The sequence below is a fragment of the Diplotaxodon limnothrissa genome, linkage group LG19 (genome assembly GCF_057381915.1).
Source record: "Diplotaxodon limnothrissa isolate DT_005_m linkage group LG19, D_limnothrissa_male_GT1.1, whole genome shotgun sequence".
NCBI classification, from domain to species: Eukaryota; Metazoa; Chordata; class Actinopteri; order Cichliformes; family Cichlidae; genus Diplotaxodon; species Diplotaxodon limnothrissa.
Window position 1 is genome coordinate 7,627,718 of NC_140614.1, and position 18,927 is coordinate 7,646,644.

Genomic DNA, 18,927 nt, shown 5'->3' on the forward strand with positions numbered 1-18,927 from the left:
GAATATGTTCAAAACCTTGATTTTTGCATTCTGTCACACACACACACAGCTACATAAATGGATGTAAGTGCATTCATGTGTTGAATAAACAAAGATTACATGTTAATGTTTTCTTAGTACCGTTATTTCATTGTGTTACATTTCACCCCAGGATATGTTACAACTAACTCAGACTATGGGGTTAATTGTAACATTTCACTCTTTGTGTTTGAGACCATACCATGCAATGGGTAATTGTGCTGCAGAGAAAATAGCTGCACTGTTTAATAGCCGACACATGTAAATACTTTGCATTACATTTTGAATCCACTACCTTAAACGAGCTCCAATTTACAGACAGAAATGTCAAAAATGTTACAACTATCCCCGGTCTCCCCTACTGGGACCACTTATCCACGGGGCTTTACTTACTCAGGACCCAAACTGACGCGTCATTAAATATTTCTCTTGCATAGCCTTTGGCTGTGTTCAGGGGCGAATCTAGATACGAAGCTTTAGAGGGCCTCAGCCCCCAGCCACAATGCCAGGGTTAGTGCTCTAAAATTAATATTAATGGAATATACTTCTTTCAAATGTAGTCAGCTCTTTCCACATTTGCAATTTCAGTAGAATGTCAACTTCAAAAACAGCTTAAATAGCTGATGACATATTGCAGTGTCTAAAAATAATTCATAATAAATAATCACAGATTTAAATATAATAAACAGCTTTAAGGTGGAAACTTTAGTCTCAATCATTTTGACCAGAGTTTTCCAAAGTAAAGAACAACTTGTGAGGAGAGCACAATCCTTTTAACTTACTGTCACCTGGAACTGGAGCTGTGCTGTTAATAAACACTGAAACCCAATTTAAACAGAATAGGAATAGAAATCTTTAACAAACTGAATCAATAAAGTAGCTCTTTTTCTGGCAACTGGCGATATGCCAGCCAACTATTACTATAGTTACTTTTAGGGGTGCTGTGATTAAATTTAAGGATGTTTTTTTTTAATGGGACCACTAAAAAGGGTCTGAGCTCACCTATGGCTGTGTTGCATTGGCTGCTTAAGAATGATATACAACAAGAGGTATCATAACAGATAGAAAAACTCCTGCAACAGATGAGTTGTACTTTTTCCCTCTGTATTACCTTCTTAAAGATGTAAAGAAGGAAAAGTGCCTGTACAATATTTAACATTAGGAGAAGTTAGAGAAAATATCTGACTCAGGCTGGTTACCACTTATATACTGGGGAGGCAGGTAAATGTAAACAAGTTGTAATAAAACCAAATCCGACATGATATCAGGACTTTTATGTCCACTAGAGGGGGCTGTGTGCTGTATTTGTTTCAGCCCAAACTGCTGTTTTTATGCACATCATTACAGATATTCGCTTCAGGAAAAGAAGACATTTGAAATCAAAATAAGTGACTAAGTGTGAGTGGAGTAGGGTTGAAAAAACATTGAATCAATTGCTTAGTGGATATAGTGGCCTTTTATTGGTATTACCATATATGTATTTCAGTAAAGCAATGTTTAAATCTTCTTAGCTACAATCACAAAAACTGAAAAAAACAAAAAACAAAACAGCTTAAGCCACTTATACTAAATACAAAATAAATAAATAATAACAATAATACACATTAAAATATTTTTACCTGAGAAATTAATTGACTTTGACGGCTATATGTCTGGTTTCCTTGAGATTGACATGTCACTGAAATATGTGAAATATGTCATTTTTCTTTTTCTGATGTCAAACAATAGTGTGTAAAACATCACAGCACAAAGGAAATATTTTTAAACAGTGTGTTTTGTTACTTTACTGTCAACACAATATTACCATTTATCGTCTGGTACATATACAAGAATAAAGAATTATTCAGTACTAACTTGCACAAACCAAGAAACATAAGTTGCAGAAATTCTGACTTCTTTCAGTGGTTGTGTATTTATTATTTTTTTTAAAAAGCAGTAACTTATGTTGTAGTATTTTATTCTATTCTATTCTGTTCTATTCTTACAAAACTACTGGATAATATCAAAATGAAAACTTCACTATTTACCCAAAGGTTACATGTGAAACAATGTTCCAGCGCTTCAGAGTATTATTTATCCATTTTGTTACAACACATGGTTTCTGTGATTTCAGCAGTATCTAACACAGTAATAGGAAAATAGGAAACACTGAGCTGGCCCTGCACTTCCAGTAGATTTATTATTATCCAGGGTCATAAATGTCGCTGTAAAGTACATGTGTCTGAGTCCACCATGGCATAAAAACAACAGTACTTGTTGTTGTATTATGATGAACGAATGTTTTAAATTTAAGCTAACTCAGTTTGTGTTTAGTCAATTAATTTGTATTTTTTATCCAAAGAAAGAACTTGCAAATATCGCTAAATGTTGCATAAGACTGTAAATGTCTTCTTTCATGCTTAAATGCAAATTAAAGTGTAACACCATGCTTATGCTCTGTTTGACTCTTTGTAAAATTACAAAATGATTTGATTGAAAATAAATTACATATGAAGATGGTTAAGTTCAATCAAATTTACACTGTTTGTTTAAATGCAGGCTACCTGTACTATACAGTTGATTATAAAGTATTTTCATGATTAGGTGAGGTCAGTTCCATGATTTTTCCATGACAGTTTAAGCAGACAAAAGATCTGGAGTTTATATTATTTCACTGGAATGTAGTCATGAGGTCTAAAGAGATGTTAATGCCAGTGAAAGAGGGTGTGATTAGACCCAAAAATCAAAATAAACCCATCTGAGACAGGAAAAACTTGACTAGAAACGGCCGAATCAACAATCTGATTTATTCATAAGAAGAATGAATGCTCCAACCAGCTCAGCAACACTGAAAGGTCCAAAAGACCAAAGAAGAACACTAAAGTGGATGATAACAGTAAATATACCCTGTAAATATACAGGGTTTAAAACAAGGTGCAAACATGAGGTTAAACTGAAGAACAAGAAGGTCAGATTAGATTTGCCAGAAAACATCTAAAAGACCTCGCACAGGTTTTGAAAAGCCATCTTTGAAAAGTTGAAACCAAGATTAACTTGTAACTTAAGAAACATGGGAAGAGAAAGTCAAGAGAAGAAGAGAAACAGCTTGTGATCCATTTCACTACCACATTATCTGTGAAACATGGTGGAGACAATGGGCCTCATGTACTAATACATAAACAAGTCCACACGAAAAATTACTGTTAGATTTGTGAAACGTTGCGTGCCAGACTATTCTGATGTCACCAATGCGCATATGCTAGTAAATCAAAAGCATTTGGAACCAACATGCACATTTCCTCACCCCCATTTCTCTATGTACAAAACTATGTTTACCTCCAAGTGAAGCAGAGCACATGGTGACGATGTTTTAAGAGAGAAGCCTGCAGCTCTAAGACAAGAATTTAGGAGAAAGTTTGACTGTAGAAAATGGAATAAGTGTCTGAGGTCCAAGGAGGAAGTGTTTCCACATAAGTGATGGTCATCCAAAAATGAAAAATGACTAAATGAAAAAAAAAAAACTTAGGCTGATACTTGCTGTGTCAAACACTAACAGACAACAAGAAAAATGACATGGAGAATTGTCCATGGCATTCACTTGAACATCTTTACAGACAGACTGAAAACACTAGAATTCACGCCATCTAATCTATCACACAATATAATTCAATTCAATTCAATTGTATTTATATAGCGCCAAATCACAACAAAAGTCGCCTCAAGGCACTTCATAGATAATACACTCTGCTACCCAACTCTCAGTCAGTGATATTCTGAAAAGCAAATGAACAGCTCATCACTTCAACTTTGGAGAAAAACTAAATATTTTTACCCTGCGCAAAAATCAAATGCAAAATTACCGTCACATTTGTGAAACGTGCATGCCAGCCTTTTTTGTTGTCACCACGGTGCATATATTAGTCAATCAAAAGCATTCGGAACTAACATTCATATTTCCTCTGCCCCATTTATCTCTGTATGAAACTATGTTTACCTCCAAGTGAAGCAGACCACATGGTGACGATGTTTTAAGAGAGAGTCACAATACAACACAAAATGCAAAAATGCAGAGAGGAAAGACTGTCTTCTGCAATCTGGTCACATGAGGACACACACAGTGGGATGTTTGTTATTAGCATAGTACATGTAACATTACAATCAGGCTTGTCCATGACAGCCACTTTGTACATCTTTACAGACAGACTGAAAGCACTAGAATTCAACTCATCTTATCCACAGCATGATCAGATACATAAAGGATATGAACGGCTCATCACTTCAACTTTGGAGAAAAACGTCTGGGTTTCAGCATTAGTATGGCTTTCTTTCAGTATGTCCAGCACTGTGGTTTTGATAGTTTTCTTGTCGGCTTTGGAGAGGTTTGCTTTGAGTTTGAGCAGAGCCGAGACATGTTTTTCACTGTTGGGGACACAAAGAAGAAAGGGTTAAAAAAAGTGTATCATGTATTTCATGATTATGTTTATGATGCTTGCCTGGGGACTCTGTTGTCCTACTGGGAGACTTCAATGCTCATGTGGGCAATGAAAATGAGACCTGGAGGGGCGTGATTGGGAGGAATGGCGGTACCTTTGGATTGGCATACTGGGATGGTGGTTCCCATCTTTAAGAAAGGGGACCGGAGGGTGTGTTCCAACTACAGGGGGATCACACTCCTCAGCCTCCCTGGATGGTAGGGTGCTGGAAAGGAGAGTCCGTCCATTCGTCAAACATCAGATACAGGAGGAACAATGCGGTTTCCGTCCTGATCGTGGAATACAGGACCAGCTCTTTATCCTCTTAATGATACTTAAGGGTGAATGGGAGTTTGCACAACCAGTCTACATGTATTTTGTGGACTTGGAGAAAGCATTCGACCGTGTCCCTCAGAGTGTCCTGTGGGAGGTACTCCAGGAGTATAGGGTGTTTGGCCCATTGCTACGGGCCATTCGATCCTTATACAACCGTGGCAAGAGCTTGGTCCGCAATGCCGGCAATAAATCGGACTAGTTGTCGGTGGGTGATGGGCTCTGCCAGGGCTGCCCTTTGTCAATGATTCTGTTCATAATTTTTATGGACAGAATTTCTAAGCATAGCCAAGTGGCGGAAGGATTTCACCTGGGTTGTCTCAAAATCTCATCTCTGCTTTTCGCAGATGATGTGGTTCTGTTGGCTTTATCAGGTAATGCCCTCTCACTGGAACAGTTCGCAGCCGAGTGCAAAGCAGTGGGAATGAGAATCAGCACTTCCAAATCTGAGGTCAGCCGGAAAAGGGGGGAGTGTCCACTCCACGTCCGGTACAAGTTCCTGCCCCAAGTAGAAGAGTTTAAGTATCTCGAGGTCTTGAGATACTGGGAATGGAGAAGGGAGTGGGAGATCAACAGATGGATTAGTTCTGCGGCTGCATTGATGCAGACACTGCACTGGTCTGTCGCGGTGCAGAGAGCTGAGTGTAAAAGGGAAGCTCTCAATTTAACGGTTGATCTACAACCCCACCTTCACCTATGGTCCCGAGTTGTGGGTAGTGACTGAAAGAACGAGACCACGGATACAAGTGGAGGACATGAACTTCCTCCGAAGGGTGGCTGGCCTCTCCCTTACAGATAGGGTGAGAGGTTCGGCCGCTGCTCCTCCATATTGAAAGGAGCCAGTTGAGGCGGTTCTGGGCATCTCCTGGGTGAGGTGTTCCAGACACGTCTTTTTCTGTGTGTAACCAGTTTCCTGCCTCTGACACACATTCTTCCTAATAGCTGTCAGTAACACATCACCACACCTATTTAAACTTCTGAAAAAAGTGAAGGTGGAAAATGTGTCAGTTTCTGTTTTAAATACAACAGTAATTGGAACTCGTATTGGTGACACTGATATGTGCCTAGATGTACATGAATTCCAGGTTTCCACTAGTTTTACCAAATAACTCCCCATGAAATCACACACTTCTGTGGTGCTGATGCTTTCAGACACACAGACAGTCTATATGTGAGTGCTATCAACAGCAGTGTTTATGTCCCCTGATTCCCTTTTTCCTTTTCCTTTAAGGTTAGAAATAAGAGGTCTATACAGTTGGGTTTCCGGTGCCACATTTGGAAGAAAATCTTTCTTTTCACTCTAATTAACAGCATTGACTTCATCTGCACACAATGCTCTCTCATGCCAGCATATTTTAATTTCAATGAATGCTAAGAAGAAACATCTGAAACCAACTGAGATGTTTGGCTCAGTCTACTTGCTGTTCCTCCTCACCTATCGATAAAAAGTGCAGTTGTTTTTGTATAAAGTAAATAATGTCTGAGTCAATTCAAAAGTTACCTGAGGTCGGGATAAGCAGATCCCAGTGAAACGATTTGCATCTGTATGGCAGGAATATCTTGGAGTTTTAGCACTTCTGCAATCTTGGTCAGGATTTCCTTTAACCAGTCTTGTTTGGATCCCTGTGAAGACAAATCAGTGACGTCAGTTTAGTCTGCAAGTTTCCCCAAACTGTAATCAACATAACTGGAGTTATTACACTGGGATTTCCCAAGATCGATGATGTATTTGATACGTTCTTTCAGTTTCATGAATAATGTCTTTATTTATGCACCATGTAGTCATCAACCAATGGTCAGATCTTTGAAACATTTGTAACTACAGTCCAGTTGTCCTTAAATGGTTTTTTTCCCTTCATTTCTACCATGTTTTAGTCCATGTAAAATGTTTGTATAAAATATTAATTTATTAGCTACAGATAAAAATCTGTAATTTAAAAATCTTTATGACAAGGGCACTCATCATCTAACTTATATATTGACTGTTGGTCCGTCATTTTCTATGAGTCAATACCTTTGTTCTTAACCCTCTCAGGCTCAAATTAAACTTTTTGTTGCTAATGCACAACCAAGTCCTGCAGTGGTACTTCTGAGTAAAAAAAACTCATAAAATATGTATGTGGGGTTAATCAGGTTGTTAGTTTTTAACTGTTGCAAATCAGCAACGCCTGCCTCGAGAGGGTTAAGGAATGAGTCAGGTTTTCCATTCCATTTCTTCTATATCCTTGGAGGCTGACATTTTAGCCAACTCCTCTGACTTCCTTTTTGAACTTTATAGAACTTTTAGTCAAAACTTCCAAACCAAATGAATGTGAAATGCAGCTGATTCTTATTCTTATGTTTTCCAGAGCTCAGCAGAAATCTGATCACTTTTGGGTTTTATTCATGTCTCAGCTAAAGTGTGCAGTGAAGGTGAGTCTCACCATTCTGGCAAACAGCTCGTGCAGTTTCTCTCCATTTTCTTGCACAGTCTCGTAAGCCTTCAGCTGACGATCCTTGTCCTTCAGTTTGACCTCTCCTTTCAGGAGCCTCTGGACATATTCCACTGTCACTTCCTGGTGAAGCTGACCAATCAGCTCCTGAATTTAGCCCAAGTATATAAGTAGTCAGAGCGCATCATAATCCTTTTACTTAAACATTAGCAATGAAGGCAATAATGGCCATTCAATCCAAAACAAAGTTTCCTCCTTTTACCTGGTAAGAGGACTGACTGGAACCCTGAAGTTCTTGAAGCTGGTCTTCAGTGCTGTTCAGCAGCTTCTCAAACGTGTTCTTCTTCAGCCAGTCACTGGTTCCCACCTTCTGGTAGTGTGGCTGTGTGAGGAACAAATAACACATTGTTTTAAAATCTTTGATTAAAACATGTTAGGATTTAATCCTGAGGATTATTGATATCTGCAGTTGTAAAGAACTTACTTTGAGGATCTTGCGCACAGGGGTTAATAAATAAGTGTGGGCAGACTGTTTCATCTCAGTCAGGACCTGCAAACAGTTTTCCCGCACATTCTCTGGGAACAGATCGTGCTTCTCAAAGAAGTCCCTTTAGACAGACCACACAGGACACATTAGCTCACAGTGAAGTATTCTCCTTTTATGATGAAGTTAAAATCTGAATTTCCATCTAACTGGATCAGAAACATACCTGAACTTTTCGACACAGCTGAGGTTTGCCTTTATGAAAGCTTTGCTGTGCGGTTTGTTCTGCTTTATGATGTCTTCATGAAACTCTTTATACCTGCAGAAGATTAAGAACAGCTTTCACTTTTATTATCTTGTTATTACCAAACGTAAAACTAAAATGTATTTTCAAATTTAAATATTTAAAAGACAGCCTTGTGAAGCCTTGTTACCTCTGCATGAAGTCTGTCAGGTTGGATGTTATTTCCTGGGCGTTGTGTCGGTCTCTTACAGTTATATGTGCTGCTGTCACGATGCCGTTGATCAACTGAAGACAAATGTATTGACAAATCAGTGGCAGTTTTAAGTTCTCAAAGCACTTTACACAGCAATGCACTTCCATCATTTTCAGATCCAGTTAAACACCAGGAACCAAACCCAGTGCTTTACAATGTTAGTGACAAACCCAAGTGATTAAACTACGGAACCATGGGAGGGTTTGAAACTGTGACTCTGATCCGACAGTAAATACGTTTCTATAAATGACCCAAACAAAAATAATTGTCTTCCTTGTTTGTAAATCTTTTTCTCAAAGTTTCTCAAAGTCTTTTTCAGTTTGGTTAATATGTGCAGCAGGCTGGAAAATATTTGTCTGCACTTCTTTGGAAAGTTCTAAAGTGGATAACAGAGTAAATGTCATTTTGCACATTTTGTTCTCCTATAATCAAAACAATGCTATGTCATTACTTCACCACAACAATTTTATTGCACAGTTCTGATATAGCAATGTATTCAAAGCCTCTCACAATGGTCAATGTGGCGGTGGTGAGGTCCCTGGCTCAACTGCAGGGGAGGAGTGGAGCAGTGAGCTCAAGGGTGATGGAGGGACCCCTCTTGAGGTGTCAGGGATTTAACTAATGAGGTTTCTCTCTTTGTAAATAATGAAGCCAGAGACCTAAGATGAGAAGTGTGTGAGCTGGAGACCAGCAGGAAAACAGGTGGAGTGGGTGCCGTACCTGTCAACAAGCAAATGATTTGCAATAAACACTCCTCAACATGATGCAGTGTGTCAGGTGAGTCACTACAGTCAACAATTACAAGTCAACAAACGCATGACTCACTATAAGAATCCTTGAAGTTGACCACCACAAGTGACACCTTTCACTTTATATTAACACCTTTTTATAAAAGCATCAATTCAAGCCTCTTTTATATCAAGTTGTAGCAACTCTACGGCAACTGTACCTGGATGACATCATAGGCCACAGGACTGGCGTTGCAACCATCATCTCTTGTCGGCTCCTTTCCTTGATCCCACTCTTTCTTTGCTTCATCCAATACTCGGCCAATATAAATCATCAGGTCGCTCTAAACACACAACAACACACAGCTGCCAGTTTTAAACCGCTTTCATGTGTAAAGATTTAATTACTGACAGTAATAATTACATCTACAATATTATGTCTAAAAAATATCCGTTAAAACCAGCAACTCTTTGATGCTGCATTTACACATCTCACTTTAAGCCCTGCAATGACCATACTGATTAACTGGATACACGCCTCAGATGCACTGTGTTACCTGTTGTTTGCTGAGGTACTGCTCCTCCAGAGCTTTCAGTAACTCGTCAGGAAGCAGGTTTCCCAGCGCTTCAGTATTGATATTACTGGCCAGCTCAGGTTTTTCAAGGATTCTGGTACACAGAGCAGATAACACATGAGTTTCTATAAACACCCCAAGTTGTGTTTAGTCTATAAAAATGGCATTTTATTTTGCACATTAAGAAAACAAGAAATTAGCCGTTACATTTGTATTATTATTCACTATCTGTAATTGCTCAGGTATTTATTCTTCTAAAAACAATGAAGGACCTCACACTGACAGACATCCTCATGTTTAGTCACAGAAAGATGCTGCTTCAAACAATAATTGAACTGGTGGCTTACCCTGGATAAAACTCCTTCACCCATCGCAGGAGGAAGCTGCAGTCCTTGTCATCCAGAACAAAGTCTGCAATCTTTTTGAGCCTTGCGCTGAAAGTTTGATGGTACTGTCTTGCATAAAAGTTACAGATGTCCATCTCTGGTGGGTAGCAGTTCTTCACAACCTCCACCACCCGCTGCAGGTCCTCCTTCAGCTGCCTGCCCATGGAGTGGATCTCTGCCTCTATAGATGACTGGTTCACGGGATCACCAATGGGGCTTGATGGATTATCCATACGCCCATTTACTAATTTTTGAAGCACTTCATCATGGTGTTTCTTCCACTTCTTGGGCCTCCAGGCTGGTGGAGTCTGGCATCTTTGTTTCCACAGCTGGTCCTGGTCTTCCTCAAGGTTGATGGCTTTCACCGCAGATGTCAAAGCAGACACCTCTTCCTCAGTGCTGAGAGAAAGACTCTTCTGCAGAATCTGCCATACACGCTCTTCAAGGGCTTTATGGTCTGCAGCAAGCTTTTCTACTGCTTCCTTGTTGGCCTCAGCCTCAGCTGTCTCCCAAAACAGATGTTTCTCCCTGTCTATCAGTTGCTGAGTGGCCTCACAAAAGGCTTGCATTTCAAGGTATTCCTCAAACGTAGATTTCACTGGTGGACAATAACAAAGACAAATCTTTGAATTTCTTTTAGATTAGTACTATTTTATAGTTCAATCACCCAGGCTCTCTGGGGTTCTCTTGGTATTTATCACTAAACATCTAAACAAATCTTCCTAAACAGTGAAATGAATGCTGCACATGTACTATATACACATAATTAAATATCATGAAAATAATTGTAATTAAACTTATGCCATGGATATTAACATGGGATTCAACAAATAAAAAAATATTTGTACTTCCCACCTTCCACCGAGGAGCGCCTATCCTCGTGTCCTTTCCGTCTAAAAGAAAACTCTCTCTTAACAGTATTATTGGGATCTGAAAGAAAAAAGCACACAGTTTAATGAAGTTTGAATAACAGACTGCAGACATGAGTTCTGGTCTTTTGTTTTCTTCACTTTCCACAGACAAGCATCAGCAGTGCTTTTTGTTGTGAACTCAGTGTCAAAAAAAATGTTGTCTTTTTGCCCATTATTGTCATGTGTAGCTGTGGCAGGCATGAAGGAGGTGGACCCAAGTGCAGAACTCAAACATGAAGGATGAACTAAAGGTGGCAGTTTTATTGCTGGGGAAATTGTTAAAAGCGTAAACTCACAAGAAACACCAAAATTTAGAAAAATGGAAAATAGTAACAAAAACACTGGGAAAAGAAAACTTACACCAAGAAACTACAAATGAGGAGCTACACTGAAACTAGAAACACATGGAGATTTACACACATGAGGAGGTACGATGTGACAAAGGGCAAAGAAAAGCACAGGGCTTAGATATTCAGAGGAGTAATAAGTGAAACAGGAGCGAGCTCTGCCGCAAGCTTTTCTACTGCTTCCTTGTTGGCCTCAGCCTCAGCTGTCTCCCAAAACAGATGTTTCTCCCTGTCTATCAGTTGCTGAGTGGCTTCACAAAAGGCTTGCATTTCAAGGTATTCCTAAAATGTAGGTTTCACTGGTGGACAAAAACAAAGAAAAATTGTTTTTAATTATCAGCACTATTTAATAGATGAATCGCCCAGGCTCTGTTAAACTGCTTTGATACTTTCTCAAGTTTTCACCCCTAAAGATGAAACAGGTCAGAAGAAGCGTTTATAGCCATTATTTTTTTGTTTTTGTTCCACAATTTTACTGTGGAAAACACTTTTAATTATAACATGTTTCCTACTGCAACTTTGGACCTCTGACCTTTATAACGATTTGAATACATGTCCAATGTTCCTGAATAAGTTTTGTTGGGAAACAAAATAAACAGATCAAAAAATGTTTGATATTTATCACTAAACATTTAAACAAATCTTACTAATGCGTGAAATGAATGCTGCACATGTACAATATGCACATAATAATTAATAATAAGAAAATAAGAAAAATAATTATAATGAAACTTTCAACTATATTAAAATGGAGTTCAACAAATAAAAAATAAAAAATATTTGTACTTCCCACCTTTTTCCTCCTTCGAGTCTTTAGAAGGGAGTGTATCCACTTCCCTTTTCCATCTCCATAGAAAAGATTCGCTCATTCTCTTTAATCTTTTATCAAACATACGGGGTTCTAAAAAAGAAAAGCAAACATTTTAATGTAGTTTGAATAACAGACTGCAGGTTTTCTCCCCTTTCCACAGACAAACATCAGCAGTGCTTTTTGTTATGAACTCAGTGCCCAAAAAATTATTGTTGTTTTTTTGTCCACTATAATGACCACCGCAGAGAACATTTTATTAAACATTTTACCGAGAAAAAATCCTGTGCAGATTTTAGCCACTTTGGTTTGTTCTTTCATGACTGCATGATTGTAAATATGAAATCTGATAAAAGGGCTTTTTAACAGTCATTTGGAGTTTTTATAGTAAGGTCAGGGGTAACAATCCATGCATTAATGAGGTACATTTAGTTGTTAATATACTGGTTGTCCAGCCATCAAAAAACTGTAAGTCCAAAGTGTCACATATAAATGAATATTGGCATTTACGTGGTTTCATTTTTACAGTGCATGGTTAAGTTAGCAATTACATCCTGGAAATATTCTAGATTTGCAAAAATGTACCACTTTACATACATTAAATATTTTTTTAACACATAGATTATTGACCAGGTTAAAAATATTATTTGAAGGCATCAAATCAGGATTCAGGAAACTGTGATGAATATAATCACTAATAAATGTTAATGTTACACTACTAAATACAAATAGCAGCTTTACTTAGTCTAAGGAGCTTGGAAAGACAAGCATCTGGACTTCTTTAAGTTGCTTGAAGACGTTTCACCTCTCATTGGCAGTGTTGGGTAAGTTACTTTAAAATAGTAACTTAGTTACATTACTAGTTACTTCTCTCAAAAGTAACTCAGTTACTTCAAGTTACTCGTTACTTTCAAAGTAACTAGTTACTAGGGAACGTAACTTTGGTTTTACTCAGAATTCTCTTGTTAATGTGTTGCTTCCATAACTTTGCCAGTCTTCTAGCTTGCTTACTTGCCACAGTGCACTGTGCCACCGACCAATAGAAAGGAAAAGATAATGTGCATATTTCCACGAGAGAAATCCCACGCCTGGACCGTCATTGACCGCCGCCATGATTCTAGCCTACGTCACAGCGTCATGTGCGCCTTTTACATCCAACACAAAAACTGCAGTCGTGGTGCTTTGATTGTACTCAGAACTCAGAAATTCTGCCTTCTGAATAGGAAGATGTAGGTAACACCAGACTGCAGATGAGCTGCATACAGGGCTGGACTGGGACAAAAAAAAAAAATCAGCCCGGGCATTTTGACTAGAGACCGGCCCACCATTATAGGAAAAATCATAAAGCCTTTGAATGAAAACAAACACTGTTGTGACAGTGATGTACACTGTTCTGATGGTATATATGCATCAATCTATCAATCGTTTGTTGTAAGATTCAGATAATTATTTTTTAAAAGCGAGACATTTTAAATGAGAATAAGAAAGAAAAGTATTTCTTTGTGCCCCCCTCTCCCTGTTAATGTCCTACCTGCCCCCTGGCAACACTTTGCTAGACCCGCCCCTGCACAGTTACCAGCTGTCAGCTACATAAAAAAGGATCCTGGTGTTATTTGTCTCTCAGAAACAGTTCATAACTTCAACTCATTCATGTCACCTAAAAGGTAAACCTGTTTCTCCATCACCTGTTCAGCTCTGATGATTCAGTAAGGACATCTCCTGGTTTCATCTTCATGTTTCCCTCTCACCAGATAACCAAATGATATCATCACCAGCAGCTTACAGATGTGGCTCCAGCAAACATCAGCTGATACTAGAAATTAATATTAAATAAATTCTAACAACAGCTGATCAAACGTGCTGCTGTTGTTTAGCGCGACATCCGCTGGTTTCCTCTTTCTGGCGCAAAGTGGACGATAAACAAACAAGAGAGCCGATCAGCTGATCATTGATCAGTTTCATGATTGAAGTAGAAACAGGAGAGGGAGGGGGGAGAATGAGAGGCAGCTGTGCAGCGTAAACACAGAATAACTCCAGCTTTGTGCCTTTTTCATTGTAGCTGAATTACGGGACAAACTGTTCCTTTTCACCTCAATAAGAAATGCGTAATATTTCCTCTGAATACCAGACAGGACGGTTGGCAACTCTAATAACTTATGAACAAAATAAAGTTCAACATCATTAACTTCATAGCACCACCCAGCTGTATAGAAACTCCGTCATGCTAGCTAGCACGCAGTACGAAAAAGTCAGAATAACAAAAATAAACTCCACCTAAACTTGGTTCATATCTGACCCAGAGAGACTGCAGGTCATAACTTCTTACCTGAAGTTCAGTTCACACTTCAACCGGCGGCCGCCTCGGGTCTCTTTTCCTTCTGCGTCCCTTTTCCTTCATCCACCTGCTGGCCTCCACCACTTGCTAATGTTACTGAATCTGTGGAAGCTCCGCGATAGCCACCACACGAAGTAACGAGTAACGACCCTATCTAAATCCCAGTAACGACTAACGCGTTCCTGATTTTGGCATAATAACTAGTTACCGTGCTCGTTACCACAATAATAACGTAGTTACTGTAACGCGTTACTTAATAACGCGTTAGTCCCAACACTGCTCATTGGAGAAGCTTCTCCAGTTCTGGGGTCAAATGGTGAAGAGTCCCAGATTTAAGCCCTGTGGGAGTGTGGTGGTCCCCCCCGCCCCTCAATGAGCCTCTAACTAATCACATGAGCCAAGGTGTGAAGACGGGTGTGGGTCAGCCAAGGTTTCGGGTGAGCTCATTGTGAAACCTGGCCCCACCCTATCATGTGATTTCCTGAGGTCAGATGGCCCAGGATGTGAGTGGGCGTTAAGGCATCTGGGAAGGGATCTCAGAACTGGATTATAGATGGCAGACAGTTGGTGTCGTAAGCCATGAGCAGTGTTGGTCAAGTTACTTGAAAAAAGTAATCAGTAACTAATTACTGATTACCTCCCCCAAAAAGTAATCCCGTTACTTTACTGATTACTTATTTTCAAAAGTAATTAATTACTTAGTTACTTAGTTACTTTTTAAAAACACGATTTACAACCTGAAGAGGTGATAAAGCGATAGATCTTTCAGCCCAATTCTACTTTTTCTGCATAATCCATCATACAAAATGTAATCAAATGGAAAAGTCTCTTTTTAACTTGTTTTATTAGTTTTAACCTTTTAACTTTATGCATCAAGCAAAAATTTAATTATATGCAACATTCTCTGACTGGAAGAAATTAGTTTAACATTTAAACCTATTTTCTGCACATTCCACCACATAAAATAAAATATTTTGTGTGTTTACACTCAGTCTTTCAAATAGATGCAAGTAAAACACAGCAGAAAATAAATAAAGTCAAAGACTCAGCGGTCCTGTTGCTCTATTTTCACCTGTAAAGCAGGAGTTGGGTAGGCGGAGGTTTACCCTGGTGCAGGTGTGCTGCGGTCAGTGGAAGGATATGGCAGTTCTGTGAGTTTCCCATTACGTCGTAGCTACTCGGTGCTTCCTTGGAAGTTTAGGGTTTTTTTCGCTGTAAAAAGAAGTTTTCTTCCCACGCACAGCGGACACTAATGTTTTTGTCACTTTTTATGGAATCAAACTCAAAGTAAGGTCAGTACTTCCACACTTTAAACGCTGCACGCTCATACTCTCTCCTGCACTCGATATGTGATCCACTGTTGATCTGCACACAGCTGTTGTCACCAACGGCGCACTCGCTTACGTCACTGTCGTGAGACATTCTCGCAAAAGATTCACGGTTTTAGTAACGCAGTAACGCAGCGTTCCTACGGGAAAGTAAAGGTAATCTAATTACCGTTTTTGCAATTGTAATCCCTTACTTTACTCGTTACTTGAAAAAAGTAATCGGATTACAGTAACGCGTTACAAATAACGCGTTACTGCCCATCTCTGGCCATGAGGCAGTGTAGTTCACAGTCAGCCAAGGAAATCATGTCCAGAACAGAAGCCACAGTGAACATAGATGGCTTCTTTCACTCTTCTTTCAAACCATCAGTCTTCTCTGTTCAAAATGTGAACATTGGCATCCTCAAAAGAGTGACCTTTGTCCTTTAGATGCAGATGGACAGCCGAGTCTTGTCCCGTTGAGGTGGCTCTTCTATGTTGTGCCATGCGTTTATGAAGTGGCTGTTTGGTCTCTCCAGTGTAGCGGTCTGGGTATTCCTCGCTACACTCTACAGCATACACTACATTGTTAAGCTTGTGTTTAGGAGTTTTGTCTTTGGGATGAACCAGTTTTTGTCTGAGTGTGTTGCTGGGCCTGAAGTACACTGGGATGTCGTGCTTGGAGAAGACTCTCTGGAGTTCCGATACACCGGCTACAACAATGTTGTTTCGTTTGTCTTTCAGAGCCTCCCTAGTTGGTGTCTGATCTTCTTTTCTGTGCATCTTTGCTGACCTGTGAACCGCATGTTTTAAAAGCTTCCTTTACATGTACACTTTCCCCCTGAGATCCATTTCCAGACACCTTAACGCCCACTCACATCCTGTGTCATCTCTGTCATCGACCTCAGGAAATCACATGATAGAGTGATTTCCTTGGCTGACTTTGAACTACATCCGTTTTCACACCTTGGCTCGTGTGATTAGTTAGAGGATCATTAGGGGGTCCATTGTCCCTCTTGGGAGGACACTCCCACAGGGCTTAAATCTGGGACTCTCCACCATTTGACCCCAGAACTGAAGAAGCTTCTCGGATGAGAAGTGAAACGTCTTCAACTTAAAGAAGTCCAGACACTTTTCTTTCCAAGCTCCTTAGACTACAATGACCTGGATAACTGAGAACCTTCACAGACGGCAGCTTTACTTGCTCAACATTTGATTTTACTCCTGGTTGACTTATCTGCAGCCTTTAATAGTATTAATACTTCTCTTATTAACAGACTACACAACTGAGTTGGCATTACTGGTACTGCTCTCAAATGGTTTTCTTCATACTTGTCCAACAGATACTTCAGAATTTGTATGAATCAGCGTATGTCCTCATCTGCACCCCAAGTCTCAGTCCCTGCACCAGTTTCCTTTATTGTCATGGTCTCCGTGCCTGCCCGGTCGGCCCCACAAGGCTACAATTGCTGTTTCTGTTCTCTCCCTCTCTGCCTGGGTGGAGCTCACTGTGGGCTCCTGCCCTTGGCCCACACACACACCTGACAACACTCACCCATCATCACCGGGAGCACTATTTGAGGCTGGAACACAGATCCTCTCGTCGCTGGATGATTGTACCCCTAACGTTAGTGTTCTCACAGCTCTTGTGCTTCATATTCGTGATTTGTGATTAGTTGGTGACCTGCCTTCTCGTCTGCCTCAGATCTCCCCCCCCGGGACCTGCGACCTCCCTGCTGCGGGAACGTGTGTGAGTGTGAGCGAAGAAGATGTGAGCGAGTTACCCTGTGATTCCCCCGGAGTTTTGGATCCCTTCACTGTACATATATTGCACTGGCACTGTAAATAAACTACACCTTGGAGATACCTTACCGCTCTGCGTTTGAATCCCTGTACCAGATCGTGACAGAATCATCCAGCCACGGAAATGGATTCAGCAGATCCAGCGGTCTCGACTCCCACCCTCGCCACTTTGGCCGCGATGCTGGCACGCCACGAGCAGATGTTCATTCACCTTCGAGCAGAGCTCGCGAACCTCACACAGGCCGTGGCCCGGCTAACACTGCTACCGGCCGCTCCACTGGTCGCCGCTCCTCCGTCGGAGGCGCCAGCTCCAGCAGTAGTGTCGCGCCACCTGCTCCCTCACCTGTTCACGTTGACAGATTCCTCCCCACTCCCAGGGCTTTCACGGGAGAGATTGATAAATGTGCTGGTTTCCTCACTCAGTGTGCCCTTCAGTTTCGCCAGCAACCGCAAGCCTTTTCTACTGATGGTGCGAAAATCGCTTATATCGTCCAGTTACTCCAGGACCGTGCTCTAACCTGGGCTCAAGCTGCGCTTCAGGCGGAGCCGGACATCACCTTTTCTGACTTTCTTACTAAGTTTAAAGGTGTGTTTGACAGGAAAGCCACAACTGCCACCGCCGGCCAGCGCTTGCTTGCGCTTAAACAAGGTAAACGCAGCATGGCTGATTTTTCTATTGACTTTTCTACCTTGGCTGAACAGGCGAAATGGGGGGAAGAGGCCCTTAAAAGTGCATTGCTCACTAATATTAATGAGGAAATAAAGAATGAACTAATGCTCCGTGAACTGCCTTCCTCCCTGGATGCGCTTCTGGTTTTGTGTATGCGGGTGGACGATCAGGTGCGCGCACATCGGAGCGCACGCGCGCGTTCGGGGCATGCCCCGCTGGACTTTTGTGGGACCCCTACTGCAGCCCATGGGTCGTGTGACGCCGACACCGGGGATGGGGAAGAGCCCATGCAGCTTGGGCGCTCACGGCTGTCGCCCGCGGAGCGCCAGCGCCGTCTTGCCTCCGGTGAGTGCGTTTATTGCAGCCGTAAAGGCCACTCTGTCTCCTCCTGCCCAACGCTGGCAAAAGGGCGCGCTCACCAGTGATCGTGAGGGTGCTGGTGGGCGATCTGTCGAGTGAAAGCCCTCTCCCCAGACTTCTTTTGCCGGCTACTCTGCGTGTTCGGACTGTTTCTCATTCTCTCTCCGTTCTCATTGACTCTGGGGCTGAGCAGAACTTTATTGACACCTCACTCGCCGCCAAACTGAACATCGCCTTGGAGCCTCTGTCACGCCCCCTCCGCGTTCACGCACTGTCGGGCCAGCGCCTGCCTGACATCACTCATGTTTCTGAATTCCTTTCATTATCTCTCTCTGGCAATCACGCAGAAAGGATTTGTTTTTTTTCGTTTAAGGCTCCTCTCACTCCGCTGGTTCTGGGTCACCCCTGGCTTGTCCTCCACAACCCGCATATCGACTGGGAGAAGGGTGCCGTACTAGGTTGGAGTGTGGCCTGCCATATGA

At 41.1% G+C, this 18,927-nt stretch overlaps 1 protein-coding gene across 1 annotated transcript; it reads right to left on the reverse strand.

Annotated features, from left to right (window-relative positions):
* Nucleotides 1-4,241: 4,241 nt before the first annotated feature.
* On the reverse strand, nt 4,242-12,055 carry LOC146611634 (tumor necrosis factor alpha-induced protein 2-like). Its single transcript, XM_085343530.1, has 12 exons — nt 11,956-12,055; nt 10,760-10,834; nt 9,866-10,502; nt 9,501-9,612; nt 9,165-9,287; nt 8,153-8,247; nt 7,945-8,037; nt 7,719-7,842; nt 7,497-7,616; nt 7,226-7,381; nt 6,304-6,425; nt 4,242-4,416 (listed from the first exon to the last, which is right to left on the reverse strand). The coding sequence occupies exons 1-12, from the start codon at nt 12,053-12,055 to the stop codon at nt 4,242-4,244; spliced, it is 1,932 nt and encodes a 643-aa protein (XP_085199656.1).
* Between the last annotated feature and the right edge of the window lie 6,872 nt (nt 12,056-18,927).